The sequence below is a fragment of the Barbus barbus genome (assembly GCF_936440315.1).
Source record: "Barbus barbus genome assembly, chromosome: 13".
NCBI lineage: Eukaryota > Metazoa > Chordata > Actinopteri > Cypriniformes > Cyprinidae > Barbus > Barbus barbus.
The window spans coordinates 29,393,675-29,421,557 of NC_136741.1; the positions used below are offsets into that span (position 1 = coordinate 29,393,675).

At 37.2% G+C, this 27,883-nt stretch overlaps 1 protein-coding gene across 1 annotated transcript in view; it reads right to left on the reverse strand.

Moving 5' to 3' along the window:
* Positions 1-27,629, reverse strand: part of LOC306879692 (voltage-dependent calcium channel subunit alpha-2/delta-2-like) — a 215,212-nt gene extending 187,583 nt beyond the window's left edge. The window contains exons 1-2 of the mRNA XM_079432836.1: positions 27,290-27,629; positions 10,297-10,378 (exon numbers count right to left, since the gene is read on the reverse strand). Of these exons, the coding sequence (XP_079288962.1) occupies positions 10,297-10,378; positions 27,290-27,405 (198 nt within the window). The 5' untranslated portion in view covers positions 27,406-27,629. The remainder of the gene's footprint in view (positions 1-10,296; positions 10,379-27,289) is intronic.
* Between the last annotated feature and the right edge of the window lie 254 nt (positions 27,630-27,883).

The following is a 27,883-nucleotide window of genomic DNA, read 5'->3' on the forward strand; positions in this document are numbered from 1 at the left end:
CACAAAAGGGACATGGTTAGCCTGTTACATTACAGTACATAAGATTTCACTTACCACAGAGTAAGGAGAGATGACTGACAGGATGATGGCGAATGATTTGCAGATCCTGAGCACCACTGACAAACATCTATTCTTGTAAAATGTGTGGTAAGTTACGTTACTACCAAGTACTGCTCCGTACGTATGATCGCGAATCTCGAAAGTGAAAGTAAAAAACAAGCGCGCGTTCATAAGCGATTTCAATGCCCCAAATATTAATAACGGCTCCCTGATGGCCGCGGTTTATATACATTATAATTAACCAACGATATAATTGCGACAGAAGATATTGTTTAGTGCTAGCGCAGGACTGCTAACACACGTCACCCACACTGACCCCAAACATAATCACACAGACACTCACTGTCCTGCTGTCCCTCTTATATTTTTCCTCTCATCTCATATCTATTCCCTTTAGGGGTTCCATTTTAAAAATGGAAATGTCCTAGCCTTATGAGCAGTTGATTTATGCTAATCGACGGACTGTTATGTTAAGTACCGTCATTCGGTTATGTTTATTATATTAATACGTTTCGGCAAGTTACAATCATTATATTGCTTGAGTTAAGATAGCCTATCTTCTGAATTAAACCGTTTTCAAATAATAATCGAATAAAACCCAATGATTTTCGAATATTACTTTTGCTTGGAATGCCCATCCCTACTATGTTAGTAAAAAACTTGGTGTAAGTTCACCCAAATCTGCCATGAGGCTGAGTAAATGACGACAGAATTTAATTTAAGTGAATTATGCCTTTAAGACAATCCTAAAGGCACAAATACACAAAGGCCGAGAGACGATCCCTGCAAACCCTACATTTAAAAACACGCTACGCACATTGGTAGACATATACACACTGATGGGTGAACCTGGTTCACCGGGTTTGCTTTAGGGTTTCATCACTGAAAGATAGAAAAGTGCTCTTGGCACATCTGAGGTCTATGTGATTTTCTTTTCTTTTTGGCTTCAGGCTGCGAGAGAAAACAGAACACTGATAGTTTAGTGTAAGACAAATATCTTAATATTTTTGGGGTTTCTGTGTTAGCTTAGATGAGATTATTTATCTTAAGTGACCAGGATGCTGTGTTTCTCCACTTAAAGTCAATATGAAATGACATTCATTTTAATCCTCCAAAAGCGTTAAAGTTTTGTATTTAATTATATTAAATTGGTCAGAATTATTGCCCTAACATAACATGAATATAACAAAAAAATTTAACCAGTGAGAAATATATTTAAACTACTATTAAAAGTTTAATCTACATAGAAGGTATGTGGCTTAGGTAAGGGCAAAAATTCTCCAGAAACGGTTTTACATGTCTATTTACAACCCTAGGATTTCTCCCTAGAATGAAATGGTTTATTACTACTTTATTTAGAAGGGTCATGAATAATAATATTAAGCTCTGCTCTGATTGGCTGTTTCACAGTGCGGCTCATTTCAGTAGCTCACACAGCACATAGGGAAAATATATATTTCAATATTTTCTTGCGCAGTTATATCGTTGGGTAATTATACTGTAAATAAAATGCGGGCATCAGGGAGCTGCTATTAATATGTGGGGCATTGAAACTGCTTTCAAATGCACGATCGCTTTTTAGTTTCACTTTCACCTTCGAGATTCGCGATCGCACGCATTGTTTATAGCCTACTATGGAGCGGCAGTACTTACCACACATTTTACAAGATCAGATGCTTGTCAGTGGTGCTCAGGATCTGTAAATCATTCGCAATCATCCTCAGTCATCTCTCCTTACTCGGTTTATGTGGTAAGTGAAATCTTATGTACTGTAATGTAACGGGCTACCGCTAGCAGCAAACCATATCCCTTTATTTGCCTTCCATGCCTTTCTGAAGACACCAAACCATCCCTGCACTTCACATCCCCTGAACAGCCTGGAACATAACATTCATTTTCATGATCTGCCATTTTCGCTAGTGTCCTCACTTGTTTCTTCATAATACCTGCAGAACTTCAGATGATTCGGCTGGCGGCTGGCCTAGAACATGGGCGGGTTTATGCAAATGTTGGGGGCGTAACTATTAGTGATCCCGACTGTTACGTCACAGTCGGTGTTATGTTCTGATTCGCCCATTTTTCAGTGATCTTTTGCATTCACGAGATTTACATAAGGAGGAGGAAACAATGGTGTTTGAGGCTCACGGTATGTCATTTCCATGTCTTATTATTCAACTATGCCAATGTAAATACAGTTTTCCATTCTATGGCACCTTTAATAAAATTCACTGCTTTTGAAGAAAGTCTCCTCTGCTCACCAAGGTTGTATTTATTTGATCAAAAATAAAGCAAAAACACCAATATTGTGAAACATTATTACAATTTAAAATAACTGTTTTCTATCTGAAAATATAATTTTTTTTAAACAAAGCTGAATTTTCAGCATTAATCCAGTCTTCAGTGTCACATGATCCTTCAGAAGTCATTCTAATATGTTGATTTGCTGTTCAAGAAACATTTCTGATTATTATCTATGTAGAAATCATTTAGTCAAATTAAATTTTGTGTTGACATCAGTAAAAAGTGTAATTAAACTTAAACCAAACCATTGATCAGCGATTGCATCTGCAGTCCCTGATGAACCACCAACGTCCAGAAGTGTGTGTGTGTGTGTGTGTGTGTGTGTGTATGGGTGTGTGTGAACAATTCATGTATAAAAGATGACTTCAAAGTGCTGCTGTCAGCTGAAGTCTGAAGCTATGATTATAAAGACCACTGAGAAAAATCTGCCCACACACACACCTGCATCATTTAGCTTTAGAAATCAAGCCTGTCCAGAGGAAAATGGAACTGCTAAATGTGAAGTTCCTCTTTCTGGAAATTTTTTGTCAGATGTTTCTCCTAAATAATACAAACCAGTAAATAGTTATACAATAAGTGTATAGAGCCATAAAATCAATATGGATAGCAGTTCAGATCATTCACTTTTCAATGAGAAACATCTGAGATCTCCTCTGAGACATTATGAAATCTAATGCGGTCTTTTCTCAGGACAAACATTTGAGACTTAAAGTGGCAATCAAATTAAATCTTTATCGGCAGGTGGATTTGCCACATGCTAATCAAATCTATGTTGATGTTGTAGCGTCAAGCTATTAGAATCAAGTCAGACTCTCTCAAGTTTGTGCTTGTGTTTACAAAACATCAGACTATGTGGGCTGACGTTGTAGATGCTTCAGCCTGGAACATCAGCTGCATTATGGGTAATGAGCTGGAGGCCTGGGATCTTGGTTAATGGCTAAAAAGAACAACACAAATAGCGCCTGTCATACATGTGAGACTTGAGTTTGACATGTTCCTACACTGAAAACAAAACTGACAGAAACAATTGATCAAATTTAATTTTACATCACTTGCTCACTAGTGGATCGTTTGCAGTGAATGGATGATATCCAAACAGCTGATAAAAACATCACAATAATCCACACCACTCCAGTCCATCAGTTAACATCTTGTGAAGTGAAAAGCTGTTTGTAAGAATCAATCCATTAAGACGTTTTAACTTCAAACTGTTGCTTCAGGTCAAAATACCAGTCCATAATCCACAACTACTTTTTCACTGGAGAAAGCGTTGTCTCGTCTGAATCAGGAGAGAAATCTACACAGATCAAGCACCATTTGCAAGCCAAAACAGCTCTAAAGATGATTTTCAATGGAGGAAGCATTATTATGTTCTTGTTTTTTGGCCAGAAGAGATAGTTTAATGTTAAAACATCTTAATGATGGATTTGTTTCTTACAAACGCGCAGCTTTTGCCTTCACAAGACATTGAGTGATGGACTAGAGCGGTGAGGATTATTGTTATGTTTTTATCAGCTGTTTGGACTCTCATTCTGACGGCACCCATTCACTGCAGAGGATCCATTGCTGAGCAAGTGATGTAATGCTTAATTCCCCCAAATCTGTTCCTATGAAAAAACAAACCTACTTACATTTTAGAGTGAGTAAAATTTTTTAAAATGTTCATTTTTGGGTGAACTATTCCTTTAATGTCTGATATAGTTTCACTACATTTTCAGTATAGTGCAACTTCAAAGAGATTAAATAAAATTCATTACATAACATGTGATAAAACAAATCATCCTGTCTGTAGACTCGTGGCTTGTGCTGTATTTCTTTAGGGGGCATCAGTAGCAGTTCCAGTATTATTAGCGGTGACCCGTCAGTTTGAATTATGCATGGTCTCCAGCAGAAAGCAGGCAGAGATCAAAGGTCACGGAGGGCAGCTTTATAGCGTCGCTCTCAACAGTTCACATTACTCCAATATGATTCCTGACTTAATCCTAATTAAGTCATTCAAAACACTAGCTTCTGGCTGCAGGACAAAGACAAGGAGTGACATCATATCCTGTCTCACAAAGCTTGACTTAGACTTTTTACATTTCTATTTATCCATCAGCATATTACTACTATTCTTCTGTATAGCAAATCTAGTTCATACTTCTGATTCAGAGAATAGCATGCATTCTGCAGCATTTTCTAAACCTTCTGTTTTACACAAAACACACAATAGTCCAGGTGCCCAAACACCCAACAAACACATGCACGAACACACACAGCTGGCTTCAGAGAGAGAGAAAAAAAAAAAGAACTAAACAAGAAAGAGATAAACTTAGGACAAGGCATAAAATATGCAGATGACTGGCCCAACATGAGCAGTCATAACCTTGAAGAGGAGCCCAGAAACGGCCACACGAGTGTGCTTTATTTATAGCCGCGCTACTGAACTAAGTGTAGTTTGTTAGGGAGTGTGTGTGGGAGTAGAGCTGTATGACTGCTTATCTAACATCAGTGACTAAAGACACAGAGAGAGACGAAAATAGAAACGGAGAGAGAAAGAAAAGGAGCAGCTCTTTCGACGTCCGTTCTATTTCATTTCCAGAAGCAAAGTAAATCAGGATGGAAATGATGCAACTGAAGGGATGTTCATGTATCTCAGGGGTTCCCAAACTCTTTTTGTCAGCTGAAACGCTTTAATCTGGATTATTTAGTTTGAAATGTTAGCTTCCCAGCACATACACAGCAAAAATGTTTTACTCAAGTCAAAAATATACAAAAAGATCAAATCATCCTGACTACTGTTCTTTACACCAGTCTTTCTCTATCCAGATTTCTCTCTCAAATTGTCAGGTCTGTGGGAAATTTCTGAATTGTAAACAAAAATATCACTGTAAAACTAATTTTCTGTTTCCAACAGCCTGTATTCTATAAGTATATTTCCCATTCATGTTTTGTCCATAGATATACCTACATATTTGGTTAACATTATACATTTATTTATTTACTTTTATATTTATACTATCCAATTATAAACATTGTTTTTAAAGGCTATATAACAGTGTTTCCCCTGCCATTATCTTAGGAGGGTGGCCCGCCCCCACAACGGCACCCCACGCCCCCCTTGAAGGTTAAGTTCATTTTATTTTCTCTATAGCGCCAGATCACAACAGAAGTCATTTAAAGTTACCTTTCCAATAGAACAGGTCTATACCTTGTTCTTTTAATAAACCAACTAAATAGCCTTACGTTATTTGTCTTCTTTACACGACGGCATGTTATTTCTGTCTCTAACGTTACATTACACACACACACACACACACACACACACGCACAAACGTACGCGCACACACAAGTGAGCCCACAAGTGAGTATTTGTAAATATTATGCTGCAAAACGACTATTTAAATATGACTTCTACCTCTCTTTGTGTTAACGTATGGCGCAGATGCACGGTTTTGTTTGCTACTCGTACAGAAGCGCGGGAGGCTTGCGGTGATATTAACGTCTGCCGCCTCACTAAATGAGGACAAATACAGAAAAACATCTCCAGAACTGCTCTGAGAGTCACTTCATGAGCATTTGACCGTTTCATTTGAGTAAAACTATCCTCATATCATATACACACAGAAAACCCGTCAAAATAAAAGTTAGGGTTTAAATTGTAGACATTGCGTCAGAAATATATTCCTATTGTTCAGTAGAATGTACGTAATAGCCTACTAAAATGATTAAAACCTTATTTTTAAGGAATAATCATAAAATATGTCTTCAATGTTTTAATTGTAATATTAAAATCACCTTTATTTTCCAAAAAAAAAAAAAAAAAAGATTTGTTTAATTTCCTCATCAGGCATTATAGGAGAAAATTCCTTTACTATTTTGGCAAATGGAGGTTTCAAAAAGTATTGAATAAAATGGTGCCGTTAATCGTGGCCAATGTGTATTAGACATTTACATTTATTCATTTAGCTGACGCTTTTATCCAAAGCGACTTACAATTGCTATATATGTCAGAGGTCGCACGCCTCTGGAGCAACTAGGGGTTAAGTGTCTTGCTCAGGGACACATTGGTGTCTCACAGTGGATTCGAACCCGGGTCTCTCACACCAAAGGCATGTGTCTTATCCACTGCGCCATCACCACCGCCGAGAAAAACATTTATTTCATAATGATATTTCCCCCCCATTTTAAATTCTTAAAAAACAGGAAATTTATACTCAGAAGTTCACATTCAGCCAAACAGGTAAAGATATCAGCCGATACTGATCATCTCAAAACGGCCAATGTCATCAGATTCTATCACTAGTGCTAACCATGTTTACGGAGTTTATCTGTCCAGAGGTCTGAATAACATCTGTTATCTGAATCGTCGCTATGGTTAAGTATTTGCGTTCAGCTTGCGTTAAGATAAAGATCTTTCTGATTTCTTCTTTCTCCATCCCAAATATTTCCAACTCACCTGCTTGCAATTTTTCAAGCAAAATGTATTCAAGATTGTTGTGCGTTGAATGCGGCAGGTACGTTCTATTTACTTTCTCCAAAATAACTTTAAGCAAAAAAATGCTTAGAATTCATTTGCAAGACTTTTTTTTCCAGAAAGTGTGGGAAAGGAATATTGGAATAAACTGGGCATGAAGAGGAAAGAGAGAGTGACGAAGGAAAGCAATCTTGTTAGCGGGCCGCCGTAGCCCAGGGAAGATTTCTATCAGATGCACATATAGGGAGAGGCATCCATTTAGAAAATGGCTTTTTCTGCACATGCTGGGCCATTTAGCACTCCCTGTGACGACTCCTGTTTGGGCCGAAGATAAATACCCTTTCATAGACTCACTGCGCACACACACACACACACTCAGACCACAGACTCAGCAACCTCCAGCTACTGAGAGTGCAAACACAGTCTTGCATGCATTCAGTGTCCCAAACTGATTTTCTAAAAGACACACATATACGGATGGACAAATTAAAATATATTTTGCCCTATATTTTGCCTCACAAATAACTGAGAATGTTTAGCCTCCCTATCAGTTACTCTGCTGTGTATATGCCAGCAGAATATATTTAATGCTAACAAACAAAAACTGCCAATGCTTGAAATAACCTGAGATAAAAATTTACTGGAAATAATTTATTAATATTTAAATATATATTTGGTAAAATGGTATACATACAGAATAGTCTGAGACCAAAATATTTCTACACACATATAGTCATGGCCAAAAATATCAGCACCCTTGATAAATATGATCAAAGGCGGCTGTTAAAATTAATCTGCATTGTTAATCCTTTTGATCTTTTATTTTAAAAAATTCACAAAAATCTAACCTTTCATTGGATAATAGGAATTTAAAATGGGGGGAAATATCATTATGAAATAACTGTTTTTCTCTAATACACATTGGCCACAATTAATGACACCCTTTTATTCAATACATTTTGAAACCTCCATTTGTCAGTTTAACAGCTCTAAATTTTCTCCTATAATGCCTGATGAGGTTAGAGAACACCTGACAAGAGATCAGAGACCATTCCTTCATCCAGAATCACTCCAGATCCTTCAGACTCACAGCTCCATGACGGTGCTTCTTCTCTTCAGTTCACCTCACTCATTTTCTACAGGGTTCAGGTCAGAGGACTGGGATGGCCAGCAGAAGCTTGGTTTTGTGCTCAGTGACCCATTTTTGTGTTGTTTTTGAGGTTTGTGTTTGGATTATTATACGGTTGGAAGATCCAAACATGGCCCATTATAAGATTTCTAACAGAGTCAGTCACATTGATTTTTTATCTGTTGGTATTTGATAGAATCAGTGATGCCATGCGTCTAAACAAGATGTCCAGGACCTCCAGCAGAAATATAGGCCCACAACATTAAAAATACAGCAGTATATTTCATTGTACACATGGGGTACTTTTTATCCCTGTGTTCACCAAACCCATCTTGAGTGTTTGCTGCTAAAAAGGTCATTTTTTAGTTTCATCTGACCATAGAAGCCAGTCCCATTTGTAGTTCCAGTCGTGTCTGATAACTGAATATGCTGGAGTTTGTTTTTGGATGAGCAAAGAGAATTTTTCTTGAAACCCTCCCAAACAACATGCGGTGATGTAGGGGCTGTTTGACCAATTTCTTTTTTTAAGGTTTTCTGACCCCGAGACTCAACTATTTTCTGCAATTCTCCAGCTATGGTCCTTGGAGAGTCTTTAGCCACTCAAATTCTCCTCCTCACCGTGCATTAGGACAATATAGACGCACGTCCTCTACCAGGCAGTAATTATTGCCCTGATGGTGGAAATGGGAATTTTCACTGCTCTAGCTCTTTTCTTAAAGCCACTTCACTAATTTGTGAAGCTCAATTATCTTTTGCTGCACATCAGAAATATATTCTTTGGTTTTTCTCATTGTGATGGATGATTAAGGGAATTTGGGCTTTGTTTTCCCTCCTATTTCTATTTCTGTGAAACAGGAAGCCATGTCTGGATAATTTCATGTTCATAATCACGCTGGCGTTCAGAGATATTTTACTCACAAGAATTTCTAGGGGTGCCAATAATTGTGTCCAATGTGTATTTGATAAACATTTCATAACGATATTTCCCCCCATTTTAAATTCTTATTATCCAATGAAAGGTTAGATTTTCGTGAATTATTTTAATAGAAGACCAAAACATAATGCAGATTAATTTTCACAGCCTTCTTGGATCATATTTTACCAAGGATGCCAATATTTTAGGCCATGACTGTGTGTGTGTGTAAAATATTGTATGTTTTTATTATATTTTTTTTACTCTCAGATTTAAGACACTCACTATCTCATATACAATTATTATTATTATTATTATTAATTGTATTTCAGACAGTGATAGTGATACAACTATTCAACATTTTTATATTATTATTTTAAATTCTTTTCACTCAAATAAAAAAAGCAATTTTTGGGTCCAATTAAAGCAATTTAACAAATTATACCGAATACTCAATTAACATGTGAAACAGACGTGTACTTTTAATAATAATATAATTAATAATTTTACACACACACGTTGGTTTTTGTGGTTTATGGGGACTCTCCATAGGCGTAATGGTTTTTATACAGAACAAACTGTGTGTGCTATTGCCCTACACCAACCCTACACCTAAACTTAGCCCTCACAGGAGACTTTGTGCATTTTTAGATTTTCAAAAAAAACACCATTTAGTATGTTTTTTAAGCCTTTTGAATTACGGGGACATAGGCAGTGTCCTCATAAACCACCTTCATATTATAATACCTCTGTCATACCCATGTCATTATACAAATTTGTGTCCTCATAAACCACAAACATGCACAATATTTGTATTTTATTATTATTCACATACTGTATTATTGATATTTTTATTAGTTATTTTATCATTATTCTTATCAGTGATAATGATTCAACTATTCAACATTTTTATATTATTATTAGTTATTTTCATTTTTATATATTATTAGCACATAATCTAATTTGCAATACAAAAAAGGCATTAAAAACTACAATGTTTTCCTGGTCTATTTAAATATTAACAACTTCACAAATACAGAATACTCGTTTAAAAATTTAAAAGGTTAAATATTGTATACAATACAACTTATATAGTACTTCAGGCTTTCTGTGAAATGATTGCTTAGTGCCCAAGACTGTGTGACCGCTGTCAACAGAAAATGATTGTTATGAAATGTCACTATTGAAACGACCACAAAAAAGCACTGCTATTACTGTAATCATCTTATGCAACCACTGTTATCATAACATCAGAAACAAGATAAAGCTTCCTCCTAAGGCACCACAACAAAGGTAAATAATACAGTGTGAATATTACAGTCGCTTCCACATGGATACTGAAGAGAGGCGCCTTTGCCCTAAAGCTCTGAAACTACTCAATATTTTCCATCTAGCACGGCAGTACAGTGTAAAACAAGTTAAAGAGGTTAAACTTACTCCTTTCATTTGCTGAACTCCGGTGACGAGCTGCAGCACCTTCTCCAGTTCCTTCTCTATGCGACCTGCCCAGTGCATCATCCTGTTAGACACAGAAAGCACTGGTTAACAGCAATGAAAACGTGCAATAATTACCGTCACATATGGCTAAATCCCAATTCACATACTATCGGTCCTATATAGTGTGTGGCAACAAAACAAAACAAAAAACAAAACGGAAATGTAATAAAATTGGAATGACAGCACTCATTTTTTCCAGCTGTCTAGGTGACAAGAGGACTATAGTAAAATAATATAAAATAAATGGAATGGAACCACAAATGTGATAAAACTGAATGACAGCCATTATTTTTTTTCCAGCTGTCTAGATCACAAAATGACTATAGTAAAATAAAATTAAATTAAATACAATAAAATGAGAGTGCTTGTGTGTTTCCAGCTGTCTAGGAGTTGACAAGGCAACTATAATTAAATTAAATTAATAAATTAAATAAATAAATGACAGTGTTTGTTTTTTTTCCAGCTGTCCTAGCGTTGACAAAAGAAACATGTGACAGTGATTCTGTATCAGAAAACTGACGGTCCGTTTCATACTGCAGGTGATAATAATTATTAAAATTTATTTTATTTTTACTGCGACCTTGTATGTCTCAGGAGCTATCAAACTTACACTTTTAATGAACTTCCCATGTGTTTTATTTTATTTTGGGGTTTTTTTTTGTAGTAGTAAAGGCTTCCAAATTACAACATTAAAGTTTGCAGTGAAATCAAAATTGGAGTTGCATTGCTTTTAGTGCATGTCCATTAGCTTTAAGGTCATCTACTGCACTCCATCTTCTTGTTTTAAGAGGTAATATGTCAACACATTAAATATAACTGTGTGCACCGAGTCATTTCATTGAGTCTTATATTTAAATTATTCCAGTGTGCCATCTGAAAACGGACTATATTACTGCTATATTCATATACTGGTTTTACAGACAGTGTGACATTTCATAAAAAGCGTAATATCTACCAGAGCACATCTGCAGTCATGAGGTGTTTTAACATTCAGTGTTCGGGAAACTGATGGAGAAAATTACAGGGGAATTTCAGCAGTGTCACAAACCCTATAACAGTTTAATCTGCTCTTGCCTAATGGTCAGAGATTTGCAACCACGGCCCGAGGTCAGAAATAACCCTTATCTGGGTTACACAGCCTGAGAATAGCCCCAAAAGAAATGCTGCATGTGTCTGTGTTTCTGACTGAGCTTTCTTATTTACTTGATAAGAATGACTGAACCCAGCTATTCTATTAGCATTTAATAATATAATGCGTTTCAAAATAAATATTGTTTCTTAAGAGTGTGCATTCCAATTTTTCAGTTTTCCCCGTTCACTGGCATCTAGTTGAACTCCAGAAACTAGATCGTGAACTAAATCACTCTGTGAACTGGATCAACTGATTTATTAAAAAGATCAAACTCAGAACAATTCAATCACCTGTTGCTTCTTTCATAAATTAAATGAATGAACGAAGTGATTTGTGGTTTATCACCACATTATGTTATTGTGTGACTTCAAAAGAGCCGTGTGAACTACTTAAAATACTTTTGGTGCTTTTCTGTCATTTTTTTTTTTATCTTAAAAGAACCAGATTATACTGACAAGATTAGACAAGAAATTGTTGAAAAATGCATGTTTTATGAAGGATAAAATAAATTAAACTTTTTTTAAAATGTACATTTAAAGAATGTATATTCTTTAAATGAAGAAGTCGTGGCCTAATGGTTAGAGAGTCAACCCAAAGGTTCGAGTCTCAGGTACGGCAGGGATTGTAGGTGGGGGGAGTGAATATCCAGCGCTCTCTCCACCCGCAATATGACTGAGGTGCCCTTGAGCAAGACACTGAACCCCCAACTGCTCCCCAGGCGCCGCAGCATAAATGGCTGCCCACTGCTCCGGGTGTGTGTTCACGGTGTGTGTGTTCACTGCTGTGTGTGTGCATGTTGGATGGGTTAAATGCAGAGCACTAATTCAGAGTATGGGTTCCCATACTTGGCCACATATCACGTCACTTTCACTTTAATAAACTAATTTTAAATTATTAAAATCAAATAAAAAAATAAATGTAATGTACTGGCTAAAAGTTTGTATTCACCAACACTTAAAATAATAAAATAAATGAATAAACAAAATAATAATATGAAGGAATTTTCTGTATTTAAATTTTACAGGTGTTCTAGCTGTATTTTGAATTTTGCACATTGCATTGTGTTTTAGTGTTAACAGAAATGTCAGTAACATTAACGGATAATGTCCTGCCAGTATATTTTCCTTTTTTTTTTTTTTAAATACAATTTAGTGCTGAATGCAGTTGTGCTTAATAAAAGTATGCTATTTGGGATTCAGCAAATAAATAGCATTGACATTGTTAGCATTAACTTTGTCATAACGTGAATAATATTATAAATTAGAAGACATTCAATGAAAACAGATGGATAAAGACCAACACAGTATTTTCAGACACAACCAAACTTTTATGAGTTATCAGCATTTGACACTGATTTTATATCAGAAATATATCACTGACAGTCTGTTTCATACTACAGCGGTGATAATGAACAATTAATACAAATGCTTTTATTTTGACTGTGACCCTGTGACCTTGAATGTCCCAGGAGGAGGAAGAACAGCTTACATATTTCCAAAGATATTTGCATGAGTAAATGATTCACTGTCACCAAGTAAACAGGCTCAGTTTGGATTCATCTTGACTTTAATCACTACCCTTCCAAACTCTCATCTGCTCTTTCTCCCTCTCTGGCAATGGGCTGCTCGGCTGTTGGCAGGTAAGAGTGGATGTTTAAGGAGCCGAATGATAAAGAAAGGCCGGTTCTGACAGAAGTGCCTCCCTAAGCAGCAACAACACTTGCTAACTGGGCCAAACTCAAATGAAGCGATCAGACGTCCGCAGATCAGAGCTGTATATCTGCCTGCAGCTCCTAAAGCTCTTAACACAATGCGATTCAGCAGAAGAGAGATGGATTGAGAGTGGAAGGTAAGAAAATACGTTATTCAATACATTTTGAAACCTCCATTTGCCAGTTTAACAGCTCTAAATTTTCTCCTACAATGCCTGATGAGGTTAGAGAACACCTGACAAGAGATCAGAGACCATTCCTTCATCCAGAATCTCTCCAGATCCTTCAGATTCCCAGCTCCATGACGGTGCTTCTCTTCAGTTCATCTCACTCATTTTCTACAGGGTTCAGGTCAGAGGACTGGGATGGCCATAGCAGAAGCTTGGGTTTGTGCTCAGTGACCCATTTTTGTGTTGTTTTTGAGGTTTGTTTTTGGATTATTGTACGGTTGGAAGATCCAAACATGGCCCATTATAAGATTTCTAACAGAGTCAGTCACATTGATTTTTTATCTGTTGGTATTTGATAGAATCAGTGATGCCATGCGTCTAAACAAGATGTCCAGGACCTCCAGCAGAAATATAGGCCCATAACATCAAAAGTACAGCAGTATATTTCATTGTACACATGGGGTACTTTTTATCCCTGTGTTCACCAAACCCATCTTGAGTGTTTGCTGCTAAAAAGCTCATTTTTTAGTTTCATCTGACCATAGAAGCCAGTCCCATTTGTAGTTCCAGTCGTGTCTGATAACTGAATATGCTGGAGTTTGTTTTTGGATGAGCTAGGAGAATTTCTTGAAACCCTCCCAAACAACATGTAATGTAGGTGCTGTTTGACCATTTTCTTTTAAGGTTTTTTGACCCCAAGACTCTGCAAATCTTCAGCTATGGTCCTTGGAGAGTCTTTAGCCACTCAAACTCTCCTTCTCACCGTGCATTAGGACAATATAGACACACATCCTCTTCCAGGCAGTTTCGTAAGATTTTATGTTGATTGTAAATTCTTAATTATTGCCCTGATGGTGGAAATGGGAATTTTCACTGCTCTCTTTTTTCTTAAAGCCACTTCACTAATTTGTGAAGCTCAATTATCTTTTGCTGCACATCAGAAATATATTCTTTGGTTTTTCTCATTGTGATGGATGATTAAAGGAATGTGGGCTTTGTTTTCCATCCTATTTATATTTCTGTGAAACAGGAAGCCATGGCTGGATAATTTCATGTTCATGATCACCCTGGAGTGCTCAAAATTGTGAATATGAATGGGAATATACTTCAGAGATATTTTACTCACAAGACCTTCTAGGGGTGCCAATAATTGTGTATATGAGGAAAAACCATTTACTTCATAATGATATTTCCCCCCTTTTTAAATTCTTATTATCCAATGAAAGTTTAGATTTTTGTTAATCGTTTTAAATAAAAGATCAAAAGGATTAACAATGCAGATTAATTTTCACAGCCTTCTTTGATCATATTTACCAAGGGTGCCGATATTTTTGACCATGACTGTATATGTATATTATGTATACATGCATTTATATTTTTAACAAAGACAAAAAAATAACTTCAACCTGAAAGTAAAAAATATATACATTAAGAAAAAAAAACAGCTAACTTTGGGAACAATGAGGCATCAAATCAAGTGTAGACAGAAGCTTTATTATATTAGAGAATGTTTTCGACAGAACTCGAATATAAAAGATAATGGATGTCCACATTACCAAAAACACACCCATCTATGAGTGGATACACAATGAATGGACTGGCTTTTCTAATATACACATGCACATATTCACACTAAAAGCTTTAAGGGCTTTTAGCACCTACATCTCAATGTACACCGAGCTGGGTAAAAAGCACTAAGAAACATTGACTGAGACCAAAGTAATGGCATGCATAAATGCAATCGTAACTTCATTCAGTGCCGAGTAAACCTTAAAACACCCGCAAATAGTCCAGTGCTTTCGGAGCAATGATTTCAGATATTTACTCTCTCTATTACAGCTGTTTCACTGCAAATCCAAAGATGCCGGTAACAAAATCTATCTCCACCATTAGCTGAGCAACATGGTCATTTGTCACTGAATGATAGCACAGAAAAAGAAATGTCAACGTGAAATGTCAGCTTCATCTGAATGACAAGGATAGGAAGATCAGCGGAAGAGTGAGTCAAAACGGCAACAAAGAAAACACCTCCACAAATCCACAACTGCCGTCTAATGCGGTTAAACACTCTTTTTCTCATACGCAAGAGACAAATCACCGTTTTGTAAGATATAATATTTACAACAAAGTACATAAAGCACACAAGAATTTTATTTCTTCTACAGTGCCAAACACCACAAACTAGTTTTTCATTTTTTGAAGAAAATTTACGAAGTGCTTGCCTATGCAAAACTCACTGCCATCATGTTTGATTTGGCCTGAAAACTATACTTTTTGTAATACATTGCAGAGGTGTTCTGAATTATTTCTTAGGAATTTCTAAGGTGTTCTAAGTGATTTCTAGCATGCTCTGCGGTAGGGGTGGGAGAAAAAAAAAAAAATGTATTCACCTAACTATCACGATTCTTTTTAAAACGATTTAAAAATCAATTGGTTTACCTTAGAATCTATTATTATTTTTCATAAGAGATGGTGGGGAGAAGTTACTGCTTTTTAATTCCAACAGAGGGTGTGTTCGACTTGGAGCAGCACCGCGCAGACGATCAGCGCATGGCATCAAAGTACCGCGAGCGTGATTCAAAAGCACGTGAAGCATCTGCTCTCTGTAGCTCTCGTGGTGCTTTGATGTCATTCACCGATCGTTCTGCGTGCGCTGCATTACATGACGTCATATACGCTTAAAGTCGGCACGAGAAAGCAAAACCATGATGGAGGTAGAGGATCAAACCTCTTCCAGAGTTCTTTCTGCATCATGTTTTGAGTCCTAACTGCCGGGAAAACATGACCAAAACAGTATGCAAAGTAACATAGCACTTTATTTCAGAAAGTATTTTTTCTGCTCATTTTGTTGAACATTTGACTATTATATTCATGTGCAAGTTCAGGGTTTTGGTACTTTAAATTTTCATGGTTCAAGGTACTTTAAATATACACTGTGTATGTGTATGCTCCTGAAATAAAAGTTCAGAAAGATGTGATGCACAGTTTTTGTTAATATGACTCATCATATACGGTCTCTTAAGGGTATAATCAACTATTTTCCATTGTCTAGTCTTTAATAAGCAAACCACATCACAACAAATTGTATTATCGAATCACAATAGTGACTGCGAAGATGTGTGGGGTTTTTTTGTGACAGTCTGTATATTAAGTGTATCATTCAACTTTTTCCCATGGTCAGTTTAAAAAAAAATAAAAAAAAATAAATAAAGCAACTCATAGCAATATCGAGTCGCAATACTTGTAGAATCGAAATTCTTAAATTAAAAAAAACAATACATATCGTATCGGCACCCAAGTATCGTGATGGTATAGAATCGGGAGGTATGCGTATCGTCCCATCCCTACTCTGAGGGTTTTTTGAAGACATTTTAATGCGTTTTTCCATCCCGATGTGCTACTTTTCTATTGTTTTGCTATGTAAATGTGCAAGGCAAACATGTACGATGGTCTTGCATCTTTCACAGTGTCTCTCACATGAGTGCTGCAATTTTAAGATGCCGTGTCAAGTTAAAACATTTAAATTTTCACACGCAGTGCCGCTCAGTCAATTCCAAAACAGTGGACCAATCAGAAGACCCCGGAGGCAGGGCAAGCAAAGTGAGCTTTAGTTAACAGTAGCAAGCTGGTATAGCAAAAGTTTTATTTGACAGCAACATGGCAGAGGAAACATTGCACTGCCCTTTTTTTCTAACCATACCTGAATGCTGCATCTCGCATTTTTAGACGCAAAGACTCATTTTGTGTGGCCCCTAAGGTGATTTTTGTGCAAGGCACCCCAATCCTAAAATTTTAAAGGGATTTATATAGTTTATTGCATAAAGACCCTTATTTTATGAATATTAGTTATCTCATAGGTTCAGTTCCCAGGTAATACATTAATTATAAAATACCTTGAAAGCAATGGATAAAAGACTTGTCCATGCATGCTGGCGTGCATACTTATAAATTAGGGGTGCGTTCAAATCAATAATCCTAACTGAGATATGGTAATAATGAGGAAACAAGCAGCAGTTACCTATAGTCAATTCGATTTGAAGGCTACTTTGGTTTAGTGTCATCTTACAAAACATCCATTAGAGGCTGATTCGGTTAAGTGAAATGTCTTTTGGCAGCTGAGATTCAACTCACTCGAGGAAAAAGAAAGCCAATTCACTCTGTGGCCAACTCAGCATCTTTCGGGCAAGAACACATCTCCAATAGTTTGCTAAGAATTTACCATAAAAAAGCGACTCACTGCTTCCGCTCATGTTTCATGCTTTTCAAACGTAATTAACCGAACTAAGCTAAACCCTGTTATTATAAGTACTGTGACCTCAGAAACCCCTGATGCTAATACAAGTGGCTGAGCCACTGCAGAGGGAGATTCCTGTAATCTATCGATCTGATACTGACAGAAACACAGGAAGTGAAGAAACGATATTGAGCGTGTTTAGATTACACAGCTCCTAATGAAAGATCTAGGAGGAGATGGTAATAAATGGTTTGCGGGGACGACGGCGCTGTTGAAGGAAACATGTCAACCGAGAAAAGGTCACAGAGGGAAAAATAAAGGTTTTCAGAGTGAGGGAGTACTGATGCTAACCGCTAATGACAACATCTCCAGCATGCGCGGGAATCTAGAATTGCTCTTTTATTCTCACACAGGCTATAAAATGTGCCAGGTCATGCTTTATGACTCCATCCAAACGCCTTTATATAGTGGCACTATTTTTTTGCCAACTTATTCTGTTTCTACATTTGTGAAATATATTTACTATACTGTGTGTATATATGTATATATATATATATATATTATTATTAGGTCCTACTTGAAGAATTTAAATTCCATTACTATTTATATTAGCATTACTAATACTATTATTATATTTATATTATTATTATTATATAAAATTGTCAAAAGAAAAGCCATAAAAACCTCAGCACTGACCCTACAGGATAAATGTTACTTTTCTCAACTGGCCCTGCTCTATTGCTTTTTACAACTTCTCTTTTCAAATATCACGTTTTTGAAGTTAAAAACCACAAAACCAGCAGTAAGATCCAGAGAGGCAGGGTTTCATCTTCACAGCACATGTAACAGAAAGGGAGATTAGGAATAGCAAATATCGAAAACAATCACAAAACTGGTGCCTAAAGCATGTTAGACAGGACAAAAACCTCACACTAATGCTAAATATGCTATAGGCTATTTTACTGTGTTCAGTATCAAAAATAACCTAAATTAAACTTTAGTGCCTACACTAATTACTGTCTGTGACTCGTATACTGATCCTGGCACAGTAACCTCATTCTACACAAGCTCTACAGACGATGCTCATCATTTTATAACAGAAAACAAAAAAAACTGAGTGCATGGCTGACATTTCATCCTTACAGGCTTTTTTTTTTTAAGCAAAAAAAAGGTTTGTTCATGTATGATTGCTTTTCTTCGAAGAAAAAGCTCAAATTCCCAGCACGCATGTAAATGTGGTTGAACGGTGACCTTTCAGCACCATGGAGAGCGCACTAAGACATAAACACAGACCGGCAGTATTTTTTGACTATTTTATAAAGTCTGTACACAGCTTAATTTACAGATAAAAAAAAAAAAAACTAAATTCTAATTTTAAATATCACATGGCCTTGTCTTTATTTAACCAAGTGTAAACTTCATCATTGGCATAATTTATATCAATGTTATAAAATATGCAATAAATAAATGCCATTCAGGACTGTGATATACTACTACACTGTAAAGTTATGTTTTATGAGAAAATATTTCACTCTTTTGTTAACAACTGTTTATTGAATTTTATTCTGTGGAACAGTAGTACAAAACAATAAGCAGCTGTACAAATTTAGAACCCACCCCAACTCATCTCACCCCCTGGTAGACTTAAAAATAATAAAAATAAAATAATAGATAAAGAAATAATAAAATAATTTACAAAGATTTTAGAAAAGAAAACACTAAAAGCTGAATTGCATGAATTAACAGTTTTCACGTTAGATCCATGTATACGAGAAGTAGAGAGTTCCATTGAGATAATGTCCAACAAATACACAGTCCAGGTTCGTCTGTCCATTGTGTGAGGAGGATTCCAACGGTTGACCAACAATGTTTTTGCTGCTGTGAGAGCAGCTAACAGTAAAGATCTTTGTTGGACGGTGTTACGGCTGGTGCAGTTTTGTTGTGGTTTCTTCTCATCTTTTTGTTTCTCTGTTTGTCTTTACTTTTTTAGTGCTACGCCATTGGTCCTGCTCCCTGCCAATCATCGTTGGAGGAGATGATGTCATCCGTCTCGTCCTAATTAGTGACCAGCTGGATCTATAAAAGGAAGACGCTGAGACAATGCGGCAGATGTCTTGCTTGTGTCTGTTGCTAGTTGTTTTATGATTGTGTTTAGCTAATGCTAAATTTGTATACTGTGGGTTAAGCTATTGTTCCATATGTTTGCGTGCGTTTCTGTATATTAAGCTTCATCTTATCTTTGTGTAAATTTCATTTGTATGTATATAAATGGGAGAGAAGGGGAGGAAAGGTAAGAATATCACGTGATCTACATTTTACATTCTGTAGTGAATGATTGTTAAATACACTAGGTAAGGGGCGTGCCTCACTTGTTGTACTTTTTGTTTTTGCTAGTGAGAGTAGCTTAGTTTAGGGTATCTTTGGATATTGAAGATTTTCACATATCAATGTACCCAACAAATATGATAGGTCCAGTGAGAGCTCAGTCCAAAAAGGTGAGCGAGAGGGGCACTTGTAACACATTTTGTAACTAGTTGTGAACGTCTTTCAACATCCCTCCATGTGGAGAAGAGGTGGGTTACAATGGGACCAAACCGAGATTTATACTGCCTAAGCAGAACTCCCAAAAAAACAAGATGCTTCCATTTATACGGATAAACAATAGATTGCTCTCCAAGACACAGGAGCGTCAGGATCAAACCAAACTGCTAAAGGGCGGAGGGAAAAGGCTTGAGCATACGGTCTAAAATTAGGGAAAGAAAGACCTCCATGTAATCTACATCGTTGTAAGGTAGTCAGTTTAATACGAGGATGTTTCCCATCCCATATATACACCGTGAAACACATGCATCTAGTTTATTCCAGTAGCCAACCGGTGGAGCGAGAGGAATCATGGAAGAAAATAAATACGTGGGAGAACATTCATTTTAAATCACCGATATACGGGCCTGAAAAGAAGTAGGAAGACGAGACCAATTTTCCAAATCTGAGGATACTTTGGCTAGAATACCATTATAGTTTTTGAGATGATTTCCTGCAGGGAAGGAAAAACATCTATCCCCAAGTATTTAAAGTTTTGAACCAATGGAATAGATATAGAAAGGGAATCGATTTTAGAATTGAGGGGACGTAAACATGACTTACTCCAATTAATTTTAAACCTAGAGAGAGATCCAAAATGGTCAAATAAATTCAGCACATGAGGAATAGAATGTGACGGCTTCTCCAAAAACAATAAGATATCATCAGCAAACAAAGAAATATGATGAGTACTCAGTTTATTTATGGGAGAAATAGTTTCAGATTGTCGGACTGCTTGAGCTAAGGGTTCCAAGGATAGGGCAAATAACAGAGGAGACAGCGGGCAACCCTGACGAGTATCTCGATGTATAACGAATGGGTTAGAGCGAACAGCACCTGTGAGAACAGTGCCTGCTGGATTGACAAACAGAACTTTTATCATATTTATGAAACTCGATCCCAGACCCAGATGCTGTAGAACCGCCCATAAATATTTCCATTCTAGCTGGTCGAAAGCTTTCAATCGCATCTAGAGATAATACTGTGCAAGGGGAAGACAAACTATTATTTGAATTAATAATGATATAACCTGCGTAAGTTATCTGAAGCTGAGCGAGATTTAATGAATCCGGTTTGGTCATGATGAACTAGCCTATTCATAAATTTCTCTAGACGAGATAGTACTTAAGCATATAATTTAACATCAGTCCCTATCAAAGAAAGTGGCCGGTAACTAGAACAGGAAGTCGGATCTTTCTTTTAACAAGAGAGAAATAACAGCTATATTAATGGATGGGTGAAATGAGCCTTGAGTAACTGAAAAATGTATCATATCTAACATGAGGGGGCCTAAATACGACCAAAAAGTAGTATACAACTCGATTGGAATGCCATCTATGCCTGGGGATTTCCCCTTTTTCATAAATCGAATTGCTGACTCCAGCTCCTGAAGAGAGATCGGTTCAGCCAGGTATTCTGAATCTGACAGCCTAGGTAAATCAAGGTTGGACAGAAAAGATGCAAAAGAGTCAGGGTCACCATCAGCGGTAGAGGTTAGAGTAAAAAGAGTGAAAGGCGATATTAATGTATTTTGGGTCTGTCATAACGAGCCCAGATTAGGATTTCACTGCTGAAATATTAGCAAACTTTTTATTGTTGCGTAATCTTAGGGCTAAAAGGTGGCTTGGTCTACTCCCTAGATAATAATAATTCTGTCTGGATCTTTGGATCAGGAATTCTGCCTGGATCTCAGTAATGAATTGAGTTCAGACCTAACTGCCATGGTTTTACTGAGTGTATTGTCTGAGAAACAACGCTGATTATCTCTAGTCAGATTCTGGTCAGGAGTACAAGGGGCATAAACTGAGAGAAATACAATATTCCTATTCTCCACTATTGTTTTTATGTGTTATTCTACCATCTGTATCACAACCTTTCTCTAAAATAGTAATATTTAAAGTCCTCCGCACCAATATTAGGACACCCTTGGTTTTAGTATCTGAAGATGAGTAAGATACCACGTCATAAAACTTGTTATACCTGTGTATATCCTCCTCTTTCAAATGGGATTCTTGAACTAACACTATATCAATCTTTCTTCTTCACAAAAAATCCAGAAAACCTGTAAATTTGTGAGGGTCATTTAGGTCAGTAATATTACAACTCAGAATATTAAGGTCAGTCATAGGTATCAAACAGAATTACTGCATAATAAGACAAAATACAAGTTTGAGAATACAACCAGTTGAGTCTACCATTAAACCACCCCCCACGTTACCATTCAAAAAAACAAAAACATTCCCATGAACTATGGCAGATCAAACCAAGAACAAACCTTGATCTGCTAGCACCCCTTAATATGGTCCTTGGCGTCGACAAAACCCTGCACATAACTGTAGCACCAACATTTGGCCCCATAGTCACATATTGACTAGGTAGTATTTCTATTTAAAAAAAAAAAAAAAAAAAAAAAGAAGAGAAGAGAGAGAGAGAGAGAGAGAGAGAGAGAGAGAGAGAGAGAGAGAGAGAGAGAGAGAGAGAGAGAGAGAGAGAGATCAAGAATACAACTAAAATAAAATATCATAATCAGTAAGCGATACTGCATGCACAATGAACTATGAATTAAGTGAACATTAAAGTGAACAGTGAAAGACACAGACACCTAACCATTTAGAGCATCTCTTCTGCGATTAGACAGCAAATGTCCAGCTGAGGTTCACTGAGAGTTGGTGGATGAATGGGATATGACAAAATCTCTTGCTTCTTCTGGGGAGTGTAGCATTTTAGATTCACCTTGATTGAGAATGACCTTCAGCATTGCAGAATAAAGGAGAAAATTCTGGATGCCAGCGTCTCTCATCTCCTTCCTAATTGGTGCAAATGCACTACTTTTTGCAGTGACCGAAGAAAAATCTGGAAAGACAGCGTTGCTCCGTCGGATGTTTTCACCGGGGCATGAAGTCTGGCGGCCCGCAGAATGAGCTCCCTGTCCGTGTACCACAGCAGCTTAAAGATGATAACCTGTGGTTTAGCACGATCTGAGGAGAGCCTTGTGTACACGCGATGCGCTCGCTCCACTTCAATCTCTTTGCCCGCCAGAGATGGGAGCCACGTCGGTAGCGATCTTTTCAAAAAGCCCATAGGGTCATCCTTTTCGGAACCTTCAGGCAATCCGACCAGATGCAGATTGCTGCGCCTATTGCGATCCTGTAAATCCACAACCTGTTGCACGAGCGCGGCAACTTGTCTATCGTGATCTGCGACGACTTTTTGTTCTCTCATCTCCCCTGTAAGAAGATCCAGTTTAGAGCATAGCGACTGAACAACTGACATGTGAGAAGCGAACTCGTTCCACATCGTCGTCAACTCTGTCCTTAGTAGAAAGTCCTCAAAGTGTGTAACAGTGTTCGCCATCTTGTCCATCGTATCGTTTGCGGTCGGTGGCTTGGATTTCTTCTTAATCAGAGAACCCGAAGGAGACAACTCCTGCTGTTTACGACTGCATGCCATCAGGGAAAGCACCACCAATGAATAAAACTTGAAACAATGAAGAAAAAAAAAAAAAAAATCAGCAAAAAGAGGCCAAACGTACGGAGCTCTACTCGAATGTGACTAGGTTCATGAGCACATCACGTGACTCACTTATTTAACTTTCAACCTAAATTCATATCCAATTCAATGTGTTGCTGTTTTTGCAGTTAACTGTAAAGCTTACTACTAATTACAAAGTAAAAATAGTTTCTACACATTTGTAGTGCACTAATAACACTAAGAATTAAAAATGTGGTGAAATTCTTTATATATTGTAAGAACTGACTCCTAATTTCAATGCATTAACTGGAATTTGAATTGGCCACACCCTCACAGGACCTTGGACAGGAAAGGGAATACACTGAATTGGAATTCAAAGAGTGTTGTGACAAAACAATTAACCAATTATGATATTTATTCACTGGATCATGTTAGATTAAATTAAAATTGAAAACAAGACAAGTTTTACATTTAAAGTTTATTTAAAAGGTGCACAACCATACCCACAAGTCTTTCAAACTGTGAGCCCAAAGCTATATCTGAATGAAAAAAAAAAAAAAAAACCTGAAAGACAGGAGACTCTGTCACTAAGAGGAGGTTACTTTCCTCTCCAAATTAATTATTTAAATGCTGAGTCATTTAGCCATTAACCAGCTTGCCATGTGCCTGGAGGTAATCGGTACCACGAGAACGCATGTCTCTCACTCAAATTGCATCATCATGATGCAAATCTGTAACACAAAACACCCTTAATTGTTATCAGTAAGGAGATTTTTGGGTTGACCTGTTTGACCTACACAACACGATTAACTCAATTTTGTGTGTATGATTTAACGATAAGGATTTTATGCCATTTAGGCTCTGTTTCAAAACAAGTGAGCTTCTTATAATCTAGTAAGCTGTCTTGTTGCCTTACAAGGAAGCATACTTGACAAAGGAACTTCATACCTGAGAAATTTGAAATGTTTTACAGAGGCACCAACATACATATTTGAATTAGATTAAAATTACAATATTTTGATAAAGAAAGAAAAACATTTTCAAATCAATATTTCTCTTGCTTTGTCCACCATATTAATGACCAATATATCAAAATAGCCTCCTTGTCAGTAATGTGCATATGATGCCTTAAAAGACTGCCAACGTAGGCAGCTCACTAGGTTTTGGAACAAAGCTTTAAAAACAACATGGCAGCCACTTTCTTTTATGCCACTAAAACCGTGGTTGAAAAATATGAAAAAAGAAAACATACCACAACATGTCTATTATCACCTTTATAAGATTAAAACACTGAATGGGATAGGCTTTGATAAACATAAGCATGATTTGGTTTTGGTTATTGATAGATTTGTATTTCTTTTTTGCTTTTGTTAAATCCTTCTCCATGGTGGTCATGCTAGCTTACTGACTGGGTTTGGTAAAGAGGAGCAGGCCTCAAGGCTCAAAGCACTGTGTAAAATAAGCGTGACAAATCTCTGTGACTACAGGCCACAACACCGCGAGCAGAAAACACACTAACAGAGAGAGCAAAAAGACAGTCTATATCAGCGTATTATGAAGATTATCAGTTATTAACGTAGAGGAGTTGAAAACCAGCCTAATGTACCATTTAGGCATTATACTATCCCGACATGGACTATTTGTTCTCTGGCAGCGTCTCTGTGCTTCTGACAGGTTGATAGACGTCGCTTATCAAGGTTGACAGATTACATATGCTGCGCTGTTTGCAAAGTGAAACAATCCTTTCAAATGCACGACACCGTTCTCATGCAAGGCAGGAATAATTCAAACACCTATAGGTTAGTTATTATCGTGCCAAGCATGGAATACGTCTTTATTAAATTTATATAAAATTCTGATATAACGCCCAGACAAAATACTACAAAAAACATAAGGAGGGATATTTATAAAATTGTACAAATGTCTAAAATTGTACAGAAATGTATCATTATCATGGTCTAAAATACAACTATTATTATTAAAAACACAGTGATACTTGCCTCAAACAGTGAGGATAAAATAACCAATTGCATTATATAAATTATACATACTTTTTTTTTTTTTTTTAACACCGAGTAGCCAAATTGTAACAAAAATGTTTAACATCAACAACCTAAGACATACAAATAGTTTTCTCCTCTTAATTAAAAGTTAATAATGTCTATGTTATACTATCCAAACTATGCCTGATCACAGTTATCTGCAGTATTGCAACCCTATCTGTACAGACTTGCGACCTATTTTGGGATTGCAACCCACCAGTTGAGCTGAGAAAACCACTGCATGTATAATTTCCAATATAAGAGAGATATCATTTTTAGCTGCAAATGTCAACAAGATGACACACAACTTCATTTCACATTACGTAAAACCTTACATAAACGGCATCAGATTTCTATAATTTCATACAGCATGAGAGACTAGATAATCCACTGAGGACTGGCATGTGTGGGCAAACAGCGGACAAATCCAGCCTCTGCCCCATACGAGCACACAACTGGCATGGACCCAACACCCTCACTTCAGAAAGCGGCTGGTGCACAGCACAAAAATGAGACGCCTTACATGCCTTCGAGGCAAACAAAAATGATAGTATGCTGCATTACACCTTTGTACAATGCAACAACCAATTCTAATCTTCATGAATGGTGGTATACTTGCATATCAGACTAAATGCATTAGAAATCGAATGCAGTTTTTGGAGAAATAAGGGGGAAACTGATTGAAAACTGATTCAACCAAAGTAAGGAAAAATCTCAAAAGAGGTCTACTTAAAATCAAAATAGTTTCTCTTAAACAGCAATAAATGCATTAAATTCAGAGAAAACCACATTTTCTTACTGTATGTCAACAGTTGTCTAATTTTAAGGAAACATCGCAGACAAAGTTGATGCTTGAAGAAATTGTCCTCCAGGCACTTATCATGGGTAGTTTATAAGCAATATTCAATATCAAACGGGTCACTTGATACAGAAATTCATCATGCTCTCTGTGTCTAAATTCAACCAGAGACTATAATAACAGGGTATAACCAAAACTAACTTGCGTTTAAAAGAAACAAGTTAGAGGGTTCTCAGCCCTTATGTCCAAAGACTTTATCATTTTACAGACAATGCACTCACAAAAAAAAAAAAAAAAAAAATTATGTATATCATTTTGGATCTGAGCGGAACTAGATAAACAATCCTAAAATGACTTTCCCTCGACTATAAAACAGCATTTTTTTAAATTCCCTGATGTCTTAAGTTTATTCACGACTGTGGGAATCCTGCATCTAATAGCAATCAATACAATAATAAAAACCCGTTTGAGTGATGCGCTTCCGTCAAAAAGTAACACTCTCCAGTCGTTACTGTATCCGTGCTCGGTAACATGAGATAAAACAGCACGCGACTACAAATACATCTACGCTGAAGCACTAACTATCGCCGTTCTGCTGTCACGCCTGTTTCGATACGACTAACCTCCCTGGAAATGGTAAACAATCATGCAGAATTGCTTAAGACTACAAATATGAGCGGTGATTAAAAATAAAAACAGACGTCCGCGTTAATGGAGATATCTTTAGTGCCTCGCGAAACTGGGACGCTGTGAAACGCTCGCGTTCGACGCGTCGCGCTTCCTGAGGTACTTACGTGTAGTGCTGAGGAAAGAGGAGCGTCGCCGTTCCCGGTGAAGAGAGGCTGAGGAACAGCACAGTTTGAGCGGAGAGGAGGCACAACAGACCGGAGGACTGAGCAAACATCGCCATTTCCCATTAAAAATTCAAGAAACTGTCTAGATATAAATGGAACCGGTAGTCAAGCGAACGGGGGCTGAAGCAGAGCTGTCGACGAGGATGGAGAAGGCTCGTTAAGATCCAAAGCCGCTGTTAAATCTCAATCGGTAACTGGGCTGAGGGATTGATTGGCCCGAGACGAGGCAGCTCGGAGACGCGCAGATGCGTTGATGCTGCTGCCGCCGCTGAGCCTTATTTGCTCTCTCTCTCTCTCTCTCTCTCTCTCTCTCTCTCTCTCTCTCTCTCGCTCGCCTTCTCGCTCGCTCTCTCTCTCTATCTCGCTCTCTCGTTCTCTCTCTCGCGCGCGCGCGCTTTCACTGAGCTACAGACGGTGGCGCGCGTCTTAAGACCCTCTTGTCCAGTAGTTAGCCTATCCAAACTATACTCAGTAAATAAGACAAAGGCTGTATGTGAAATATAATGTCGTGTACTCTAACAAAAAACTATTCGT